The sequence below is a fragment of the Tiliqua scincoides genome, chromosome 5, assembly GCF_035046505.1.
Source record: "Tiliqua scincoides isolate rTilSci1 chromosome 5, rTilSci1.hap2, whole genome shotgun sequence".
Taxonomy (NCBI): domain Eukaryota; kingdom Metazoa; phylum Chordata; class Lepidosauria; order Squamata; family Scincidae; genus Tiliqua; species Tiliqua scincoides.
The window spans coordinates 106,553,523-106,573,997 of record NC_089825.1 but is presented as its reverse complement, the minus strand read 5'-3'; the positions used below and the strand labels follow the sequence as shown (position 1 = coordinate 106,573,997).

Sequence of the window (20,475 nt, the reverse complement as noted above, 5' to 3'; positions counted from 1 at the left end):
CAAATCTGATTAGCTTGTCTACTGTTTTATAGCGTTCAGAATCAAATTTTTGTAATTGATGTAGCAAGGACATCAAATATTCTGGAAAATCCTGCCTAATTTCCAGTGAAAACGCTATACAAACACATGTATGGATAATACAGCCAATATTTATTTTTTTCATAACCCTACTCAATTTATCTCTAATAAAGTCCTAACTCCAGTCCAAACATTCATGCCCATCTTGCGCTGGTGCCCGTGTTCTGCACCCCTCGCATGACACTTTGAGATATTTGGACACACAGTACTTCACAATGGTGAATAAGCTTGCTCTCAGCACACTTTTCATGATTCTTAGTCGTGTTTGTGATGTCAAATTGTTATGTCTGTCCAGCGGGAGAACCCCCAGGATGTTACGTAAAGTTTTGTAAGCGTCTTGCTTCTCATACTCTGGATTAGCCTACAGAAAAAAACACAAAAAAGTATTTTTACCATTTTTTTGTGGTTTTTTTTACATTTCAGTCAGTCAACACACACACACACATGCAAGCACACACACGTTTGCACTTTAACACACAGATTTACCTCTGGCTCTGACTCATTCTCTGCTTTCAGTTTTACGAGGTACAGGCGCATCTTCCATTGCAAACTGGTAAACCAGGTTCAGAGATGGAAACACGTCTGAAGTTTCATCATCATCATCATCATCATCATCATCATCATTTTTTTTCCCCTTTTTTATTTACTTACTTTAAGACATGGGTACAGGAAAAATCACAAACATATATGTACAGGGTAATACACAAGGGAAAAAACACCAGGAAATCGCAGAACTATAGCCGATACTACTATGTTTCCCTACCTATCATCCTTGAATAACTTATTGTTTATCTAACCACTCATACAATGGTTTCCACAATTTCTGTATTCTCTCTATTTCGCCATCTCCCAATCTTTCCGTCAACACATCTATTTCAACCATCTCATATAATTTCTCAATCCACATCTCTACAGTGGGAGTATCAGGGTTCTTCCACAATCTAGCATAGACCAATCTCACTGCAATAATTGCATACAACAAAATATGTCTAAGATCATTATTATAACTTTCAGGAAAAATGCTCAAGAGAAATGTTCTGGTTGGAAATGTATTTCACAATTAAAAATAATTTGAATAGTTCTATATATTTTTTCCCAAAATTTTTTTGGCCTTAGGGCAAAGCCACCACATATGATAAAAAAAACCTTACACCTCTTTGCTTTTCCAACATTTATCGCATGTGCCGGGATACATTTTTGCTAATCTATCTGGAGACAGGTACCATCTATAAAACATTTTGTATATGTTTTCTTTCAATGTTACTGCCTTAATCATCTTCATATTTCTCTTCCAAAGCTGGTCCCAATTATTCATTGTTATATTATGTCCAATATTTTTTGCCCATATAATCATTACCTATTTTACTGATTCGTCTTCCATTTCCATACTCAACAAATATTGATACATCCTTCTGATATAATTTTGCTCATTTGATAAAAATATTTTATCAAATTCCGTCTCCTCTGGGTAGATTCCTTCTTTTTTATCTTTCAACCATCTTGTTTTAATCTGTAACTCCATCAACCAATCCAGTTCAATCCCTTTCTCCCACAATACCTCTTTTGAGTACATATCTGCTTTCTCATCTAATAATTCATCATATCTCCTATTCTGTGAACCTTGCAACCACATTGACCTAGTATCAATTTCTAACGGTTTCACCCATCTTGGAATCTTCTCGTAAACTTTATATCTGATTTGTTCCCAGACAAACAATGCTCTTCTTATCAGATGTTGTTTAAAGTAACTATGATATTTGGCTTTATCATAAATCAAAAAGGCATATGGACCAACCTGCAAATCGTGTAGTTCTAATTTTAACTCTCTAGATTTTTCAGCTTCTGCCCAATCCTTTATCCAATTTAATGTCGCCGCATAGTAATAAATTTCCCAATTTGGCATTCCGAAACCAGCTCATTCTTTAACATCTTGTAATAATTTCATCTTTATTCTAGCTTTTTTCCCTTGCCAAATGAAATTAGCCATCATTTTATTCAAATATTGAAAGAAAGCCTTTTTTAATAAAATTGGGATTGTCTGAAATAAGAATAATATTCTTGGCAGCACATTTGACTTAACTGTTGCTATTCTACCCAACAATGATAAATTTAATCCATTTCTTCTTTTTATGTCTTTCTTAATCTCCATCATTAACTTTAGATAATTATTTTCCATCAACTCACTACATTTATCTGATACAGTAATTCCCAAATATTTAACTTTCTTTGTGATATTTATACCAAATTCCTGTAGTTGCTGTTTCTCTTGTTTTCTCATATTTTTCACTAATATTTTCGTTTTATCATAATTTATCTTCAATCCTGCCATTTCACCATATTCTGTCAGATTCTCTATCAAATATTTTAAAGACTAGTTTGGATTCTCCAAGATAAAAGTAAGATCATCTGCATAAGCTTGAATTTTAAATTCTTCATTTTGGACCTTCACTCCCACAATTCTTTCATTTCTTCTTACTATATTATTTAATTATATATACCAGTACTTCCATTCAGAAGTACTTCCATTCCAAATACCAGTACTTCCATTCCAAATACCAGTACTTCCATTCAGACAATGTTAACCCTTGAGAAGAGTACAGAAAGAAAGAAAGAGGACCAAGCAGGAATTATGGATGTTCTCAGAGAGTTCCGCGAAGAGTCCAGACAGATGAAAACCCAGATCTCTAATCTAGATAAAAATTTGACTGAGAAACTAGACCAGTTATCATTTAAACTGAAAGAGATGGATGAGATGGTGAAGGAGACACGTAAAAAGGTCAATAGAAATCAGAAAGAGATCAATAAGATGAAAGAACAAGCAAAAAAAGACCAGGTAAAGATTGAACAGCTCACTCAATGCGTGGAGGTTGCTGATCAGCGAAATTTAGTGCTTGAAAGAAGTATTATGTTGCTGGAACTTCAACAGGCAGGCTACATGCTCCACGTTCAGAACTATCCAGAAGAAAAACAAGAAGATATCAGAGCAACGATGATTCATTGGTTGGGAGAACAAACGGAGTTTGAGACAGAACTTTTAGAAGGTGGATTGCATGCAGTGTATAGACTCAGATCTGTATATGCAAAAGCTCACAATGTACCAAGAGAAATAATGTTGAAGTTTACACAGAAAAGGGTGAGAGATATGGTTCAACAAGCATTGATGGAGAAAACATTAACGGCTGGAGGAAATCCTGTGAGAATTTTAAGGGAAATACCATGGAGCATAAGACAAAAGAGATTACAATATAGGACTCTTACATCATTTTTGAGAAGAGAGAATGTTAGATATAGATGGTTACTCCCAGAAGGATTAGTCTTTACATATCAACTGAAAAGATATAGTATAACATCAAGAATGAAAATGAGAAACTTCTTGGAGACTTTGCAAAGAGATCAAGAGGAACAAGAACCACCAAAAGACGTAAGTAAGGATAACTATGATCGAGGAAAAATTAAAGAAACTCTAGAGGATACAACATCCTTAGAAAAAGAATCAGAAGTAGTATTGGACCACAGCCTAGAAGATGAAGAAGCAGAAGGGAAAGAAGAAGATGACGAGGAAGAGGAGCAGGATGATGAATCTGAAAAGAAAGAAACCATTAAAATTAAACAACAAAGATGTCAACCAAGAAGAGAAGTGAAAATAAAAAGGAAAAGTATAGAATGATAGCTTCAGATACCCAACTTGATATTTTATCCATAAATATTAATGGATTAAACGCACTACGAAAGAGAAAAAGGATTTTTCATCAGTTAGAAAAAGAGCATAAAGATCTAATAGCAATTCAAGAAACACATATATTGAAAAAAGATTGGAATTTTTTACAAAATAAGAAGTTAGGTGAACTAGTCTATACAGCAGAAACAAAAAGGAAGAAAAAAGGCTTAGCCTTATATGTTAAACCTTGGTTGAGTCCAAAATTGATTTATACAGATGAAGATGCCAGAATATTGATAGTAGAAATAACATATGCTGAAAAGAAATTATTGGTGGTAAATATATATGCTCCTAATGACTCTCATGAAAATTTTTTTGAAAAATTACATAGAAAATTGGCTAATCTAAATGAATTTGACTTGATCTTGTTAGGTGATTTTAACTCAACGTTTGACATAAATCTAGACAGATCAGTTAAAAGGAAAAAAAAAAGGAGGTAATCTACCCAAATCATTCTTACAAATGGCAGAAGAATTTAATTTGATTGATACATGGAGAGTCCAAAATCCAGAGAAAAGGCAATATACTTATTTTTCAACACGACATAAAGTATGGTCAAGAATAGATATGTGTTGGATTACAGCAACAACAGAAGCATTTGAAGCAGAAATATTACCAAATACCTTCACGGATCATAATCCAATTAGTTTAAAATTTAATAGATCTCGGAGGAAAGGGCTCTGGAGATTGAATGTTATTGATATGAAAGATAAAGACTTTGTGAATTTAGCTAAAGAAGAAATGAGCTGGTTCTTTAAAATAAATAATCATCCAGAAATGAAACCACAAATTATTTGGGATACAAGTAAAGCGTACTTTAGAGGAATTATGATGAAATTTTCAGTAAGGAAAAAAAGGAAGGATAATCAACTTATCAAAGAACTAACCTTAAAATTAAAGAAGAAAGAGCAGGAGTTCCAAGAGAATCCTTCTAGAGAGGAATTAGTTGCGAATATACAGAAACTTCAACATGAGATCAGAATCATACAAACAGAAGAAATGGAGAGAAAATTAAGATTAATTAAACAGAATTATTTTGAAAACGCTAATAAACCTGTGTGGGTTCTACATCCCACAGACTGGCACACAGACTGAAAATCCCACAGATGGCTGGCACACAGACTGAAAAAAGAACGACAGAGGAACTTTATAAATAGTTTGATAGATGAAAATGGAATTGAGAAATACAAATCCTCAGAAGTTAAACTTATTATTGAAAATTTTTTTCAACAATTATACAAGAAATATAATGTAGATCCGGACCTGCAAATGGATTATTTATTAAAAAACAATATGCTAAAATTGACATCAGAACAGAAACAAATTTTAGAGCAAAAAATTTCCATGCAAAAACTATCAGAAGCAATTAAAAGACAGAAAAATCAGAAATCCCCCGGACCAGATGCAATTCCAGCGGAATATTATAAATTATTTGAAGAGACGATACAATTACTATTTAAGAATCTGGTTAATGATATATGGGAAACGGGAAATATTCCAGACTCATGGACAGAAGCTTTAATTACGTTAATACATAAACAAGGAACAGAAAAGAAAGAAATTAGAAATTACAGGCCAATTTCTCTTTTGAATACAGACTACAAGGTTTTTGCATCAATAATGGCTGGAAGATTAAAGAGAGTTCTGCTGCAAATAATACACCAAGATCAAATGGGCTTTTTGCCAAAACGACACTTAAAAGATAATGTGAGAGTTATTATTAATATAATAGAATATTTTGAGGCACACTCAGAGAAAAAAATAGGATTAATTTTCGTAGATGTGCATAAAGCATTTGATAGAGTAAATTGGAACTTTATGATTCAACAAATGTACCAGATGAACTTTGGGCCAAAGTTTATAAGGGTTATAGAGAAGATATATACCAATCAAACTGCAAGAATAAAGATAAATGGTGACATAACAAGAATGATAGAAATCCAGCAGGGAACAAGACAAGGATGTCCTTTATCTCCATTATTGGTTATTTTAACTCTGGAAATATTAAATCATCATCATCATCATCATAACGTCTGCGTTTCTGCTTCTTATTCATAGGGGCCAGCGGTAGGCTTTGAGAATCAGTGGGTCTGTCCAGGATCTCCACCCCAGAAGGCTGCACAGTCTCCGTGTCTTCGGGGCTCTCCATCTTGAACAGTTGCCGAACGTAGTTTTGAGAATCAGCGGGTCTGACTGGGGTCTCACCCCCAGAAGGCGGCATGTTCTCCGTCTCTTTGGGGCTCTCCATCTTGATCATTTGCTGAGCGTTGCTTTCACACTCCATTCCGGCAGGCGCTGAGGGTGAGCTTTTCAGAGGGGAGGGCATGGCAGCAGCAGCACCAGGCTGAATGACTTTCTCCCTCCCCTGAAGGCCAGGGTCTTAAATACAGGGGGCATGCCCGGGCCTGTTCCCATTCCCCCTTTTCCCCATTGGGTCCCTGCAGTGGTCCGAGAGCTACGAAACCTATGCCTATTGGTCAGTGGTGATGGGGTGAGTTGTATGAGGGGTCACATGAACCCCTTTCCTGCACTTCATTGGTGGGCTCCTTTTCCTGCCAAACCAAATACCCTGGCGCCACAAAAACCCTTCCTTCTGGTCGAGGGGGACGGGAGAAGTTGTTTGAGGGGTCACATGAACCCCTTTCCAACACTTCATTGGCGGGCTCCTTTTCCCGCCAAACCAAATGTCAGGGTGCTACAAAACCCCTCCCTAGTGGTCAACGGTCATGGCGGAGTTGTTTTAGGGGTCACTTGAACCCCCTTAGGGGGCAGGATTTCTGGTAAAGAGGGGCGGGACTTCCGCTGTCAAGATAGTTTTGAAATGAAGTATGTACTATGCTTCAAGTATATACTTCAAGTATGAAATCAAGTATATATGTACTATATACTACTAATGGGTGTGGGCAGTGCTGGTTCTCACCCACACCACTGACACCACTCAAAGGCACTGCCTCAGTAGGCCTCATGAGTGGAAGCCTCAGCTCTCATGAACAGTTCTGTCACTCGCATCTACAATAAAACCTTTGTTATCTGGTACACTTGGGGAATAGGTTTACCAGTTATGAATGTACCACATAACACAAACTTTCACAGTCCCTCAGAGGTCACCCACACCTGCCTACCTAATACTCTGTTCTCTCTGTGGTGCAACTATGACCTCCACCATGCATTCACCAGGGTATTCTTGAAAGGACAGTGTTCCTCCATTTCAAGGTTTCCATTCCTTGAGCTCCCTGGTGAAGGCAGGGATATAGAACCCACACAGAGGAGGCCCTGAATGGTAAGTAATTATGGTAGGGCATACAGAGGAAGCTTTCAGGCTGGAAAAATAGACTGGTGGGCACAATCTTAACCCATTTTCCAACACTGACATAAGGGCAATGCAGCTCCAATGCAGAACAAAAATTTGAGGAGACTTCCATGAGTTCCATCCAAATGCAGGATGCCACACATGTCCCACTAGCACAGCTGTGCCAGTTCTTGAAATTTGGTTCAGATTGCACCCCCATTCATTTAACTGGCATTTCGGGCTATTGCATAACATGGCTTCTACTGTCCTCAGAGATAGTCATTATTTCTTAATTGCATTAATCCATCCAAGCTCAGTTATTCTTTTTTAAAACTTCTTCTTTTTTATGTGTCTGCTGCTGAGAATTGTTGGACTCCTGGGACCAAATCACTAGGAACTCAAAAGGAACATTCATAAACCTCTGTTGTTGACTGAAGGACTATTTGGATTAGGTTCTATGAAAGCCTGGGCATACACACAATTATTCAGTGTCAGTGGAACAGAAAGCAAGTCAGAAGTTGAAAGCAGCCTCAAAAGAAAAAGTGTAAGCTATTTATCTTCTTAATTTACTTATCATTTTAAAATTTTCAGATTTTCTTCCCCAATCTTTTTTCTTTCTCTTTCATTTTTCTCAGCCTTCTCAATTATCTTATACTTTTTTCAACATCTGTCTTCTGTTCTCCTCTAATTTCCACTCTCATTTTATCCTTCCTTCCACTGTCTCAGTTACTAAAAACCTATGAGGTATCTGTCTTAGAATTTGAATATTTTCTGATATTCTCACATCAACGGGTGCATCCCAACATACATTGAAGTGCTCTTTGATTTCGTGTGCATCACATGTAAAGAAATGGAAATACAAGAGATGCTACCAAAATTTCACTTAAAGCAAAGATTGAAAAGAATTTGATGAATCTTCCTCAGACAAAACAACTGAGGAATTTTACAAAAGCTAAAGGATGTTTGGTAAGACAGTGAACATTCAGGTAGAGGAAAAGAATTTCATTGATCCCTAGTAAAAGTATGATTATCTGAAACCATTTACAACTATACTGGTATTTAAGGAATGCACTCCTATTCTTGTTAACTATGAATTGCTTCTCTGCTGTTTTGATACCAGATTGTTCTTCAGTTAGTAAATCAGATTTTGGAACGCCTAGGGCCCAATCATATCCAGCTTTCCAGCATTGATGCAGCCATGCTAATGGGTTGGGTGCTGCATCCCTGCTGGTAGTGGAGCAGTCACAGAGGCCTCTGTAAGTTAAGGGGACACTTCATCTCTTACTTTTCAGGTGCATTGCCACTGAATTGGTGCTGGAAAGGATTGGGCTCCAAATGAGAAATCCAGGTAAGTGAAAGAGGGTGAATATTGCATTCCTTGGACTGAGAGAGAGAGAGAGAGAGAGAGAGAGAGAGAGAGAGATTATGCATCATCTGATACAAAGCAACATTGGCCTACACTCATTACAGTTATGACCACTGTAATTACTGCTGCTGTTACTAACATAAAAATCTAAGTGTAATTGTGTCTCTTGCTCTGATAGGTCTTTGTTTGTTGGCAACCTTCAGTCTCGAAAGACTATGGTGTCGCGCTCTGAAAGGTGGTTCTGGAACAGCGTCTAATGTGGCTGAAAAGGCCAATTCGGGAGTGACAATCCCTTCCACACCAGGAGCAAGTGCAGTCTGTCCCTGGTCTGTCTCCCTGGCTATGGGCCTTCCTTCTTTGCCTCTTTGCCTCAGACTGTTGGCCAAGTGTCTCTTCAAACTGGGAAGGGCCATACTGCACAGCCTGCCTCCAAGTGGGCCGCTCAGAGGCCAGGGTTTCCCACTTGTTGAGGTCCACTCCTAAGGCCTTCAGATCCCTCTTGCAGATGTCCTTGTATCGCAGCTGTGGTCTACCTGTAGGGTGCTTTCCTTGCACAAGTTCTCCATAGAGGAGATCCTTTGGGATCCGGCCATCATCCATTCTCACGACATGACCCAGCCAACGCAGGCATCTCTGTTTCAGCAGTGCATACATGCTAGGGATTTCAGCACATTCCAGGACTGTGTTGTTTGGAACTTTGTCCTGCCAGGTGATGCCGAGAATGCATCAGAGGCAGCGCATGTGGAAAGCGTTCAGTTTCTTCTCCTGTTGTGAGCGAAGAGTCCATGACTCGCTGCAGTACAGAAGTGCACTCAGGATGCAAGCTCTGTAGACCTGGATCTTGGTATGTTCCGTCAGCATCTTGTTGGACCAGACTCTCTTTGTGAGTCTGGAAAACGTGGTAGCTGCTTTGCCATTCCGTTTGTTTAGTTTGGTATCGAGAGAAAGAGTGTTGGAGATCTCTTTCTGATAGGTCTAACAACTACTATACAATATAATTTTAGCCTTGTCCTTTTCTTTCAACAAGCTGCGTGCCTCTTAGGAAGAGCAAACCATCATCCTCATGGCTAACCAGTCCTCTTTTTCTGGGTTTCTGCTCCTGGAATTCACTGAAGTTCGAGAACTGCAGATACTGCACTTCCTGGTGTTTCTGGTGCTGTACTTGTTAACTGTGGCAGGGAATCTTCTCATCATCTCTGCAGTGGCCTTTGACCATTGCCTGCACACCCCCATGTACTTATTTCTCATGAACTTGGCCTTCCAGGACCTTGGGTCAGTTTCAGTCATTATGCCCAAGTCCATGGCCAATTCCCTCTTCAATACCAGGCACATTTCTTATTTGGGATGTGTAGCTCAAGTACTTTTCCTCATTCTCTTTTTATCCTCTGATATCTACCTCCTCACAGTCATGGCCTATGATCGGTATGTTGCCATTTGTAATCCATTGCAATATGAGATGATAATGAACAAGCATGTTTGCATCAAAATGATTGCTGGTGTATGGACTGCTGGCCTTCTCCAAGGTTCATTACATGCTGCAGGGACATTTGCAACTCCCTTTTATTCCAATGTTGTCAATCAATTTTTCTGTGAAATCCCACCAGTACTTAAAATCTCTTGTTCTGACTTAAATCTTCCTGAAATTGGAGCAATTGTCTTTGTCATTGTTCTTGCCTTAGGCTGCTTTGTCTTTGTCATTATATCTTATGTGCACATTTTCATTTCTGTGTTGAGAATCCCTTCTGTGCAGGGAAAGCAAAAGGCCTTCTCTACTTGCCTCCCACACCTCATTGTTTTCTCCACATTTATAGTCACTGGGTCCTTTGCTTACCTAAAGCCCATCCCTGACACTCCATCAAATCTGGATTTGACATTCACTGTGCTATACTCCATGGTTCCACCCATGATGAATCCCCTCATATACAGCATAAGAAACAAGGACATCAAAATGTCCATTTCCAAATTGCTAGGTCTGAAACACCTGCCCAAGAATGCATCCTTTGGTTTCTGATGGGCCCAGTAACAGACCTTTCCCTTGACATGCCCTGGGACAAATGTCATTTATGCCATCCCTCCGCATTATGCCACCCCCCCATACTTATCCAGTGCAAAAGAGCCATTAGGGATGACTCTGAAAGCCTTCTGAGGCTTCCCATGTGGTATTAAACAGTATTTCTAGAAAACTGGAAATACTGCCTACAATCACATTGGAAGCCTCAGAAAATTTTCAGAGTGTAATGCTGCTAGAGGCATTTGCCTACCTGCCCCCCTCCTCCAACTCCATTTTTAAGTTCATCTTGGTTTCTGGCTGGCATTTTCCAACAGTCAAGCCGATTGTTGCTCCCCACCCCCAAGAGGTGAGTTCACACTGAAACTGTGCAAGTTCATGCTAATTCTAGCCCATTAAGGGTTGCAGCCTATGAGACATCTGTATGACTCCTTTCCTTTAGGGTCTTGCTAATTTTGGGTGCTCCAGCCTGACAAATTTGCTGTGCATTACAAGCTCTGCATTTTAAATCCAAATTGTCCCAGAGCCAGGCCACCTGGCAGTCTTCTTCAGTTTCTGGGCCAAGAAATCTCTTCCTGGATCTGGATCAAGAATCTTGAGCCTGGGAACAGCACTCAACTGGCCATGTCATTTGTTCCTCAGGAACTTCTCCTATTAGGGAGCTATCATGCTTTTGTGTGCCCCTCATCTCACCATTTTGCCAAGGAACAGCTCTGTTGCTCTATTTCTCTCCTTTCAATCCTGGAACCTTGCAGCCCTGCACTTGCTGCTTAGGAAGGACTTTGTGCTTGGACCTCAGGAAGAATAGGATTGGTAATCTCCCCCCCCCTTTGACCTTTTGATCTTCATAACCCTTCTATCTCTCTTTCTTTCAAAACCCCCATTCTCTCCTTTTCCAAGTCACTCCTGCTGTCCAGTCACAGCTGTTTGCAAGTATCTCTTCTACCTGTAATCATTTATAGCTCTGTAACTGATCAGCTAAGCAAAGTAATTAGATATGAATATGACTTTTACTGGTTATCTATATTTCTTTAATAAACCCTATCTTGAAACTCTGAGTCTTGTTGCTACAGGTAGCCTGATTTTTAGGCACTCTGAGGTTATTTGTACTGTTTACCATGTCAACAATCTAAAACTGTCACATTGATAAATTTGACCTCTCACTATTGGGGGGGGTGGCATATCTGGGGATCCCATATCCACAGATTCACTTAACCACAGATCAAGTCCGTAGCCCCCCCCCCAGCATGGGGGAAAGGAGAGCACCACTCCCCTCACTTCTGGAAGGTCCTCTGAGCCCAGCAAAGGCTGCACTCATCTGTCCATGCCTCTGCCAGGTCAGACCGAGCCTAATAACAAAACAAAAGCAAAAACACCATGACTTTTGGTTTTTCCGTAAAACTGGAAGTGACATTTTTAATGCCTTATAAGGCATTTAAAACATCACTTCCAGTTTTATGAAAAACCGGAAGTCACTTTTTCTATTTTAAGGCCCAGTCTGAGCCTGGCAGAGACTGCAGATGGGCTCGGAGTTCCCCTTGTCTCTGGAGGGTGGGGAGCGTTCCCTGGTATCCATAGTTTCAGTTTACCATGGGAGGTTCCAGAATGGAACCCCCGCAGATACAGATGCATGTGCACTTGGGAATACTTGTTCTCGTAGAGCAGTGTTCTTCATCCTTGGGGTCAGGTCCCCCAATGGGGTCATGAAGCAGCAACTTAAAAGAATGAAAAAGGCTGAAGACCATTGAACAAGAGCACCACCAGGTAAAGGGAAAGTGTGTATCCCTTCAGGTACCAGGAAATTGTGTCCCAGTCCTGCTCAGATTCTTAACAATTGTGCTTAGATAGCTTTCACTAGTGTCAGGCTTGTTGGTAACTTTTCCTGCTCTCTCTAATAAGAATATTTGTTTGCAGTGAACAGTGTTGGAAGGGCATTACATGGGTGAGGAGTAGGCATCGATAGGGGCAGGGGAGGGAGAATAGTGTCCCAGAAGGAGAGGCAGATAGATGGTGGGTCCCCACTCCTATACTTTATTTCTCTATTTGGGTCATGGCACAAAAATGTTTGAAGACCACTGTGGTAGATCAAGGTCCAGGCCATATTGGGCCCTAGGTTGAAACCAGCATTTACATTTAAAGCAGAAGATGGTTCTGTCACTCAATCAACTTATTAAGGAAGTTACCGTAGATGCTCGCCTATAAGGCGAAAAATTCATGCCTTGAAATCCAACATGGATTGCTTCTTCGTCTTATCTCCGGGTCACTGAGGAGCTTGGGTGGTTTAAGCGTATCGCGACAGCTATCAGAAGCCCAGAGGAGCTTCCCTCTGGCTTGCAGCACCCCCCCCCTCCCGTTTGCAGCTGTGCTTCTTTGGCTGCTAGAGACGGCAGCCTGTACTTGCAGCTGCAGTACAATCCTATGACGGGAGCAAGTCATGGACCCTGGAGCTCTCTCTTTTGTTCTGCAAAAGAAACAGGCTGCAGCTCCAGCATGGACACAAGCTGCAAAGCCTTGCTTTGTAAGACTTTGCAGGAGCGTGGGACTGGGAGCACCACGTGGACAGGCTTGCTTAAGGAGAAAGTGAGGAGCTACACATGGTAGCAGCAGTGGCTGCATTAGAAATCTCTCCAATTTGTGCTTTCCCATTGGAAGGTAGGGTGTGGCAATCCCTTTTCCTTCCACTTAGTGTTCCTCCCTTATGCTTTTGTTCTGGTTATTTGCACTGTAAAGATAAGATAAGGTCTATCTGCATTGTAAAGAGGTACTTACCTACACTTTCCTGGGAGTAAGCCCCATTGACGATAATGGGACTTACTTCTGAGTAGACATGCATAGGATTTGGCTCCAAGAGCTTTTGCACTGCTGTTGCTGTGATGTCTATATAGAGATCTTCCCTCCCTCACACCTTTCTCCTGTTTTTGCACTGGTCTGTATGGAGATCTGCCCCCCCACTTCCATCTGTTGGTTCTGAGTGTGCAAGGGGTTTTCAACTGGTGTTGCTGTGATGTCTATATAGAGATCTTCCCTCCCCCACACTTTCCCCCTGTTTTTGCACTCGTCTGTATAGAGATCTGTCCCCCCACTTCCATGTACACAAATGTATTTTATGATCTTTTACTTTATTTTTAATAAATTAGATGGTACAGTTCTTAGATAACAATTACTGGACATTTTTCAGGTAAAATCAGACAAAATTATAGTCAGACACCTCCCAAAGTTAAACCCCCAACTTATCTGAGGGTCATAGCAAATTCCATGATTTTGGGCTCAAAACCTGCCCTCATTTTATCTGTGAGATCGACTTATATGCGAGTATCTACGGCAGGGGTGCTCAATAGGTGGATTGCGATCTACCGGTAGATCACGAGGCAAAATGAGTAGATCGCGGAGTGCTGACCCCCCCTTCAGGTGCCTCTGGGAGGAAACGTCGGGAGTAAGGCCCATTGTACTCAATGGGCCTTACTCCCAGGTAAGTGTGGCTAGGATTGCAGCCTCACAGCCTAATCCTAGGCATATCTACTCAGGAGTAAGTCCTGTTATACTCAGTGGGGCTCAAGGTACACCAACATACATTGTACACATAAATGTTATATGTTATGATGGCAGAACATTGTAAAAAAAACTCTGGTAGATCTCCGTGCCTTGCTAGGTTTCAAAGTAGCTCTCGAGCCAAAAAAGTGTGAGCTCCCCTGATCTATGGTATGTGTAATATAGTTTTTCATTTAATAATAAGTAATATAGTGTTTAAAATAGCCACATGAAATCAATATATGAGTGTTTTTAGCCTTTGTTTTGTCATGTTCTGCATTTCTCTTGGAGTCCTACATTGTGGGGTGCCTTATCCTCTTTTGCCGTTATGACAACTGGTCACCCTGTACGTGGTTTTATGTTATGGATGTGGCCTTCACAACTACACTGAAACATAAAGTAATTTGAGGTGGGGTTTCCATTTCTGCAGAGTATCCAAGGAATGTCAATAAAGTCAGAGGAATTTTCATACAGCCAGCAAAAGTTCTTAAGGACTTTGTCCCTGATTCTTCCTGTACAGAAGAGCCCCAGAGTATGCCAGTGATGACTCCCCTGTGAAGAGAAGGCAGCTTGGAGCAACATGAAAGCAGCAAGAACTATGGCCCAATCCTATGTGCAAATTAATAAAAGTGAGACACTGTCATAACTTGACTGCCAATAAGAGACATAGAACACCACTACTATCCATTTCCAAGACACTGCCACAAGGTGGTAGCATAGTCCACAGCTGCAGTCAGATGCCCATATTGGAGCTAGTAAGACTGCACAGGGCTGTGGGTGGGGAGGGGGGAGTAACTGAATGTTTTGGGGAGCATGGAGATGAATCCAGCAGCAGTCAGGCATGCTGGATCTTATCAGCTCTTGGACATCAAAATGATTGGTGTTTGTCAACCCATAGGAGGCTTGAGGCTTATGTGGAGGTAACCAAAAAAAGTTGTAAGAAGCCTTCTACAGTTTAACCTTGAGTCTGCCTGGGTCCTGGTATGGGAAGAACAGGCATCCTTCCCGTAACCATGGAGGTTCTTTTCTCTCCCCCCACCCCGTAGATACAGAAATGATGGATACAAGGAACCCTAGCAGAACCCGCACAGTCCCCACATCAATTACCTTTGTTTTTTCTTGAGTACTGGTTGAAGCATGTGACATGCAGGCAACCAGCCTGCATGCTACAAGGAGGAGTCTTCCTGCTTCCTCTTAATGTCCTGGCTGTGTCCCTGCAGCGTGCAGGCTGCCTGCCTGCATGTTGCACTCTTCAGTTACACAAGAATGCTCCTCTGTTAATCAAGAAACACCAACTGGTACTATAGAAAAATGAAGGTACAATATGTTACAATATGTTATTTTTTATCTGTTTTAAACTAAGTTTTTAATGTGTTTTAACCTTGTTTTGCAAGCCACCTTGAGTCCCTCTGGGGAGAAAGGCGGGGTAAAAATAAAGTATAATAAAAATAAAGTATAATAATGGGCATGGAGGGGGGCTGCGGAGAACCGCAGATAATGAGATCTGCAGATATCGGCTCAGTGGATAGAGGGGAAGCCTGTAAGTGGATTGCCATGTCTCCTTGCTCTTCAGGCACTATGATGAGAGGGATTTTGATAGAGACCCCTCAGGTTCAGTATTGTTCTAGGAAGGGGGTTCTGTTCAGGGAGCCCTTGTGGTTAACCTGATTTTCTGAGCTGGTGCCAGTAGATTCAGTCTACCTCTCTTGACACCAACACAAGGCTTTTAACATAAACACAGCATTTACAGTCATTATTTCTTAATTGTATTAAGCAATGAAAGTTATTTTTGTTTCATTATGCTTCTGATGCTGAGTGGTGTTGGACTCCTGGGAGCAAATCTCTAGGAGTCAAGAGAAACATTCATAAACCTTGACTGAAGGAGGACTAGAATTAAGAGTTACGCTTAAGCCTGGAAAAATGCATAACTATTCGGTGTCAGTGGAAAGGAAGAAAATCAGAATTTGAAAGAAACTGAAGATAAACTTTGTAAGCTATTTATGTTCTTAATATACTTAACATTTTAAGAATTTTGGAATTGCTCCCCTAATCTTTTCTCTTTCTCTTTCATTTTTCCCCTCAACATTTCTGTTATACTTTTTTCAACATTTGTTCTTTCTTTTCCTTCTCTAATTCTTCTTTTCCACTCTGACTTTCTCTGTCCCTCTACTGTCATGATGACTGTGAACCTATGAGCTATCCGTCTGGGTGCAGGTATATTTTCATATTTTCTCACATCAACATGTGAGTCCCAACATGCATTAAAGCCTCTCTTCGATTTGCTCTGCAACACAGTAAACAAATGTATAAACAAGAGCTGCCATCAAAACGTAACTCAGAGCAAAGATTGAAAAGAATCTGGCGATTCCTCATTAGACAAAATATCTGAAGAGTTTGAAAAAGCAATAGATGTTTGGTAAGAGTCGTGAATTTTGTGGTAGAAAAAAAGGACTTCACTGATCCCTACTAAACATAAGATTCTCTGAAATAATTGAATAGCGTAGTGGGATTTAAGAAATGCAGTCCTATGTGAATGCATGCATGCATGCAAATGGCTTCTCTTGTGTTTTGATCTTCAATATCAGAAACATCATCTGATACAAAGTAACATTTGCCTGAATTAATTAGGCAAGTTAATAGCAAGAAAATGTCAAATGAGCTCATTGGGGTTATGACCTGTCTGCTGCTACTAACACTACTTGTTCTATCAGTATAACCACTACTACACAAGGTCATTTTAACATTTGTCCTTTACTTTCAACAGGTTGCATGCATGTTAATGAGAGCAAACCATCATCCTCATGGCTAACCAGTCCTCTCTGTCTGGATTTCTGCTCCTGGAATTCACCAAAGTTCGAGAATTGCAGATTCTGCACTTCCTGGTGTTTCTGGTGTTGTACTTGGCAACTGTCACAGGGAATCTTCTCATCATCTCTGCAGTGGCCTTTGACCATCACCTGCACACCCCCATGTACTTATTTCTCATGAACTTGGCCATCCAGGACCTTGGTGCTGTTACAGTCATTATGCCCAAATCCATGGCCAACTCGCTTTTCAATACCAGGCACATTTCTTATTTGGAATGTGTAGCTCAAGTCCTTCTGCTCATTCTCTTTTTATCATCTGATATGTGCCTCCTCACAGTCATGGCATATGATCGGTATGTCGCCATTTGTAATCCATTACAGTATGAGATGATAATGAACAAGCAAGTTTGCATCAAAATGATTGCTGGTGTATGGATTGCTAGCCTTCTCTATGGCTCATTAAACGCAGCAGGGACATTTGCAACCCCCTTTTGTTCCAATGTTGTCAATCAATTTTTCTGTGAAATTCCACCAATACTCAAGCTCACCTGTTCTGACTTAAATCTACCTGAAATGGGAGCAATTGTCTTTGGTATTGTTCTTGCTTCAGGCTGCTTTGTCTTTGTCATTACAACTTATGTGCACATTTTCATTTCTGTGTTGAGAATTCCTTCTGTGCAGGGAAGACAAAAAGCCTTCTCGACTTGCCTCCCACACCTCATTGTTTTTTCCACATTTGTATTCACTGCAGCCTTTGCCTACCTGAAGCCCACCCCTGATGCTCCATCAAATATAGATTTGACATTCACTGTGCTATACTCCATGGTTCCACCCATGATGAATCCCGTCATATACAGCATAAGGAACAAGGAGATCAAAATGTCCATCTCCAAGTTGCTAGGTTTGCAACACCTGTCCAAGAATGCATCCTTTGGTTTCTGATGGGACAGTTGTTAGGAGCACTTTCTTTCCTCTCTTAGTGCAATTCAGACTAACACCATCTTGGTTTAACTCTGTCTTGGTTTCTGGCTGGCTTTTCTGTCAATTAAGAAGGCTGTTGCCTAGCAAGTGGTGAGGTCACACTGATACTGGAGAAATGTCATGCTAATTGAGGTCCATTAATTTTTGCAGCCTGTGGGATGACCCCTTTCCCTTAGGGTCTTGCATATTTTGGGTGCTCCATCCTGACAAATTAGCTGCGGCTTGCAGTTTCTGAATTTTAAATAAAGTTTTAAATTGTTCTGGAACCAGGCCACCTGGCAGACTTCTTCAGTTGCTGAAACAAGAAGTATTTATTTGTTTGTTTGTTTGCTTGCTTGCTTGTTTGTTTATATCCTGCCTTTCTATCCAATGGGCACTCAAGGCAGCTCTCAAATAAAACCATATTAAAAACATAAAATGTACATAAGACATTTAAAAAAACAATAAAACACAATAAAACCTGAATCCCGAATTAAAATACATTCAAAAAGCACCATGCCTTTCAAGTCTCTCCCATCAAGACCTGAGCCTGAGGTCAACACTCAACTGGTCATGTCTTTTGTCCCTCAGGAACTTGTTGGATTTGGGAGCAGTCATGCTTTTGTGTGCCTTCTGGAAGAACAGGAATGTCAGATGACAGGCATTTATGACAGATGCAAGGGAGGGCACCAGGATGCAGGTCTCTTGTTATCTGGTGTGCTCCCTGGGGCATTTGGTGGGCCACTATGAGATACAAGAAGCTGGACTAGATGGGCCTATGGCCTGATTCAGCAGGGCTGTTCTTATGCTCTTAGGAAACTCATGCTGCATTGCTAAGGAGTAGCTAGAATTCCTGAGTTTATTTTCTTAAAAGCCCTATAACTAGTTCCTGCCTTTGGAAAGAGAATTTGGTCATTCCTAAACCCTCTGGGACTGCTCTTACTGCATGCTTTTTTAGGTTTCTTTCTCCATTTGGGGTCATCTCCCCAGCAGAGATGCCCATGCTGCCTTTTCAGGGTTTCTTTCTCCTCTATTTGTAGGCCACTTTTCCATCCCTTGGAAAGTGTCTATGCTGCTGAGTGTATTTTTTTCCCCTTCTTTCCTCATCTTGCCAATTTACCAAGGAGCATTGTTTTGCTCTGCTTTGGAGCAAATTCTATCCTTTGCATCCTGCAACTTTGCAGCCCTGCCCTTGATGCTTAGACAGGACTTTGTAAACAAACCCCAGCAAGAATAGGATTGGTAATTTCTCCTACCCTTGTTTGATCCTCATAACAGCTCTCTTTCTCACCACCGTGTGCAAGGGGCCCTTCCCCTTCCCCTTTGGGCCCTTCCAGACTGTGGAAGCAAAATGGAGGTGTACGCTCCAAAAAGGAGGCAGAGGGGCCACTTGGACTACATATAAAAACCCCAGCAAGAATAGGATTGGTAATCTATCCCTCCATATTTGATGTTCATGACAGTTCTCCATTTCTCTCTCACACACACTTCTGCTGTCCAAACACAGCTATCTGCAAGTATCTCTTCTTCCTATAACCATTTGAAGTTTTGTAACAGATCTTCTAAGCAAAGCAATTGAAAGCAAATGTGTCTTTTCCTGTTTGCATTTCTTTAATAAACCCCATTTTCTTTTGAAAGGCTCAGTAGTCTTGTGTTTACTGGTAGCCTAATTCAGAGGCACTCTGAGGTTGATTTGCACTGCTCACCCATATCATCGATCCAAAACTGTCATACTGCTACATTTAACCTCCTGCTACGAAAGTATTGCTAATTCCCCCAATTTGTGTGTGTGTGGGGGGGGGGGTGTCGTACACTTAGTCTCACTCCCAGGGTTTTGGGGTGCTCAGAGTTGTTGGTTCTGAACCCTAGAACCCTCAAAGATCCCTGTTCGGTAGTACTGCCACCACCATAAGAACATAAGAACAGCCCCACTGGATCAGGCCATAGGCCCATCTAGTCCAGCTTCCTGTATCTCACAGCGGCCCACCAAATGCCCCAGGGAGCACACCAGACAACAAGAGACCTCGTCCTGGTGCTCTCCCCTACATCTGGCATTCTGACTTAACCCATTCCTAAAATCAGGAGGTTGCGCATACACATCATGGCTTGTACCCCATAATGGATTTTTCCTCCAGAAACTCGTCCAATCCCCTTTTAAAGGCGTCTAGGCTAGACGCCAGCACCACATCCTGTGGCAAGGAGTTCCACAGACTGACCACGCGCTGAGTAAAGAAATATTTTCTTTTGTCTGTCCTAACCCGCCCAACACTCAATTTGAGTGGATGTCCCCTGGTTCTGGTATTATGTGAGAGTGTAAAGAGCATCTCCCTATCCACTCTGTCCATCCCCTGCATAATTTTGTATGTCTCAATCATGTCCCCCCTCAAGCGTCTCTTTTCTAGGCTGAAGAGGCCCAAACGCCGTAGCCTTTCCTCATAAGGAAGGTGCCCCAGCCCCGTAATCAGCTTAGTCGCTCTCTTTTGCACCTTTTCCATTTCCACTATGTCTTTTTTGAGATGCGGCGACCAGAACTGGACACAATACTCCAGGTGTGGCCTTACCATCGATTTGTACAACGGCATTATAATATTAGCCGTTTTGTTCTCAATACCCTTCCTAATGATCCCAAGCATAGAATTGGCCTTCTTCACTGCCGCCGCACATTGGGTCGACACTTTCATCGACCTGTCCACCACCACCCCAAGATCTCTCTCCTGATCT

General features: G+C 41.1%; 2 protein-coding genes across 2 annotated transcripts; both read left to right on the top strand.

Moving 5' to 3' along the window:
* The first annotated feature begins 9,514 nt into the window (after positions 1-9,514).
* On the top strand, positions 9,515-10,462 carry LOC136652967 (olfactory receptor 14A16-like). Its single transcript, XM_066629892.1, has one exon. The coding sequence runs from the start codon at positions 9,515-9,517 to the stop codon at positions 10,460-10,462; it is 948 nt and encodes a 315-aa protein (XP_066485989.1).
* A 6,297-nt stretch (positions 10,463-16,759) lies between these two features.
* On the top strand, positions 16,760-19,366 carry LOC136652187 (olfactory receptor 14A16-like). Its single transcript, XM_066629114.1, has one exon. The coding sequence runs from the start codon at positions 16,789-16,791 to the stop codon at positions 17,734-17,736; it is 948 nt and encodes a 315-aa protein (XP_066485211.1). The 5' UTR covers positions 16,760-16,788; the 3' UTR covers positions 17,737-19,366.
* Positions 19,367-20,475: the final 1,109 nt, after the last annotated feature.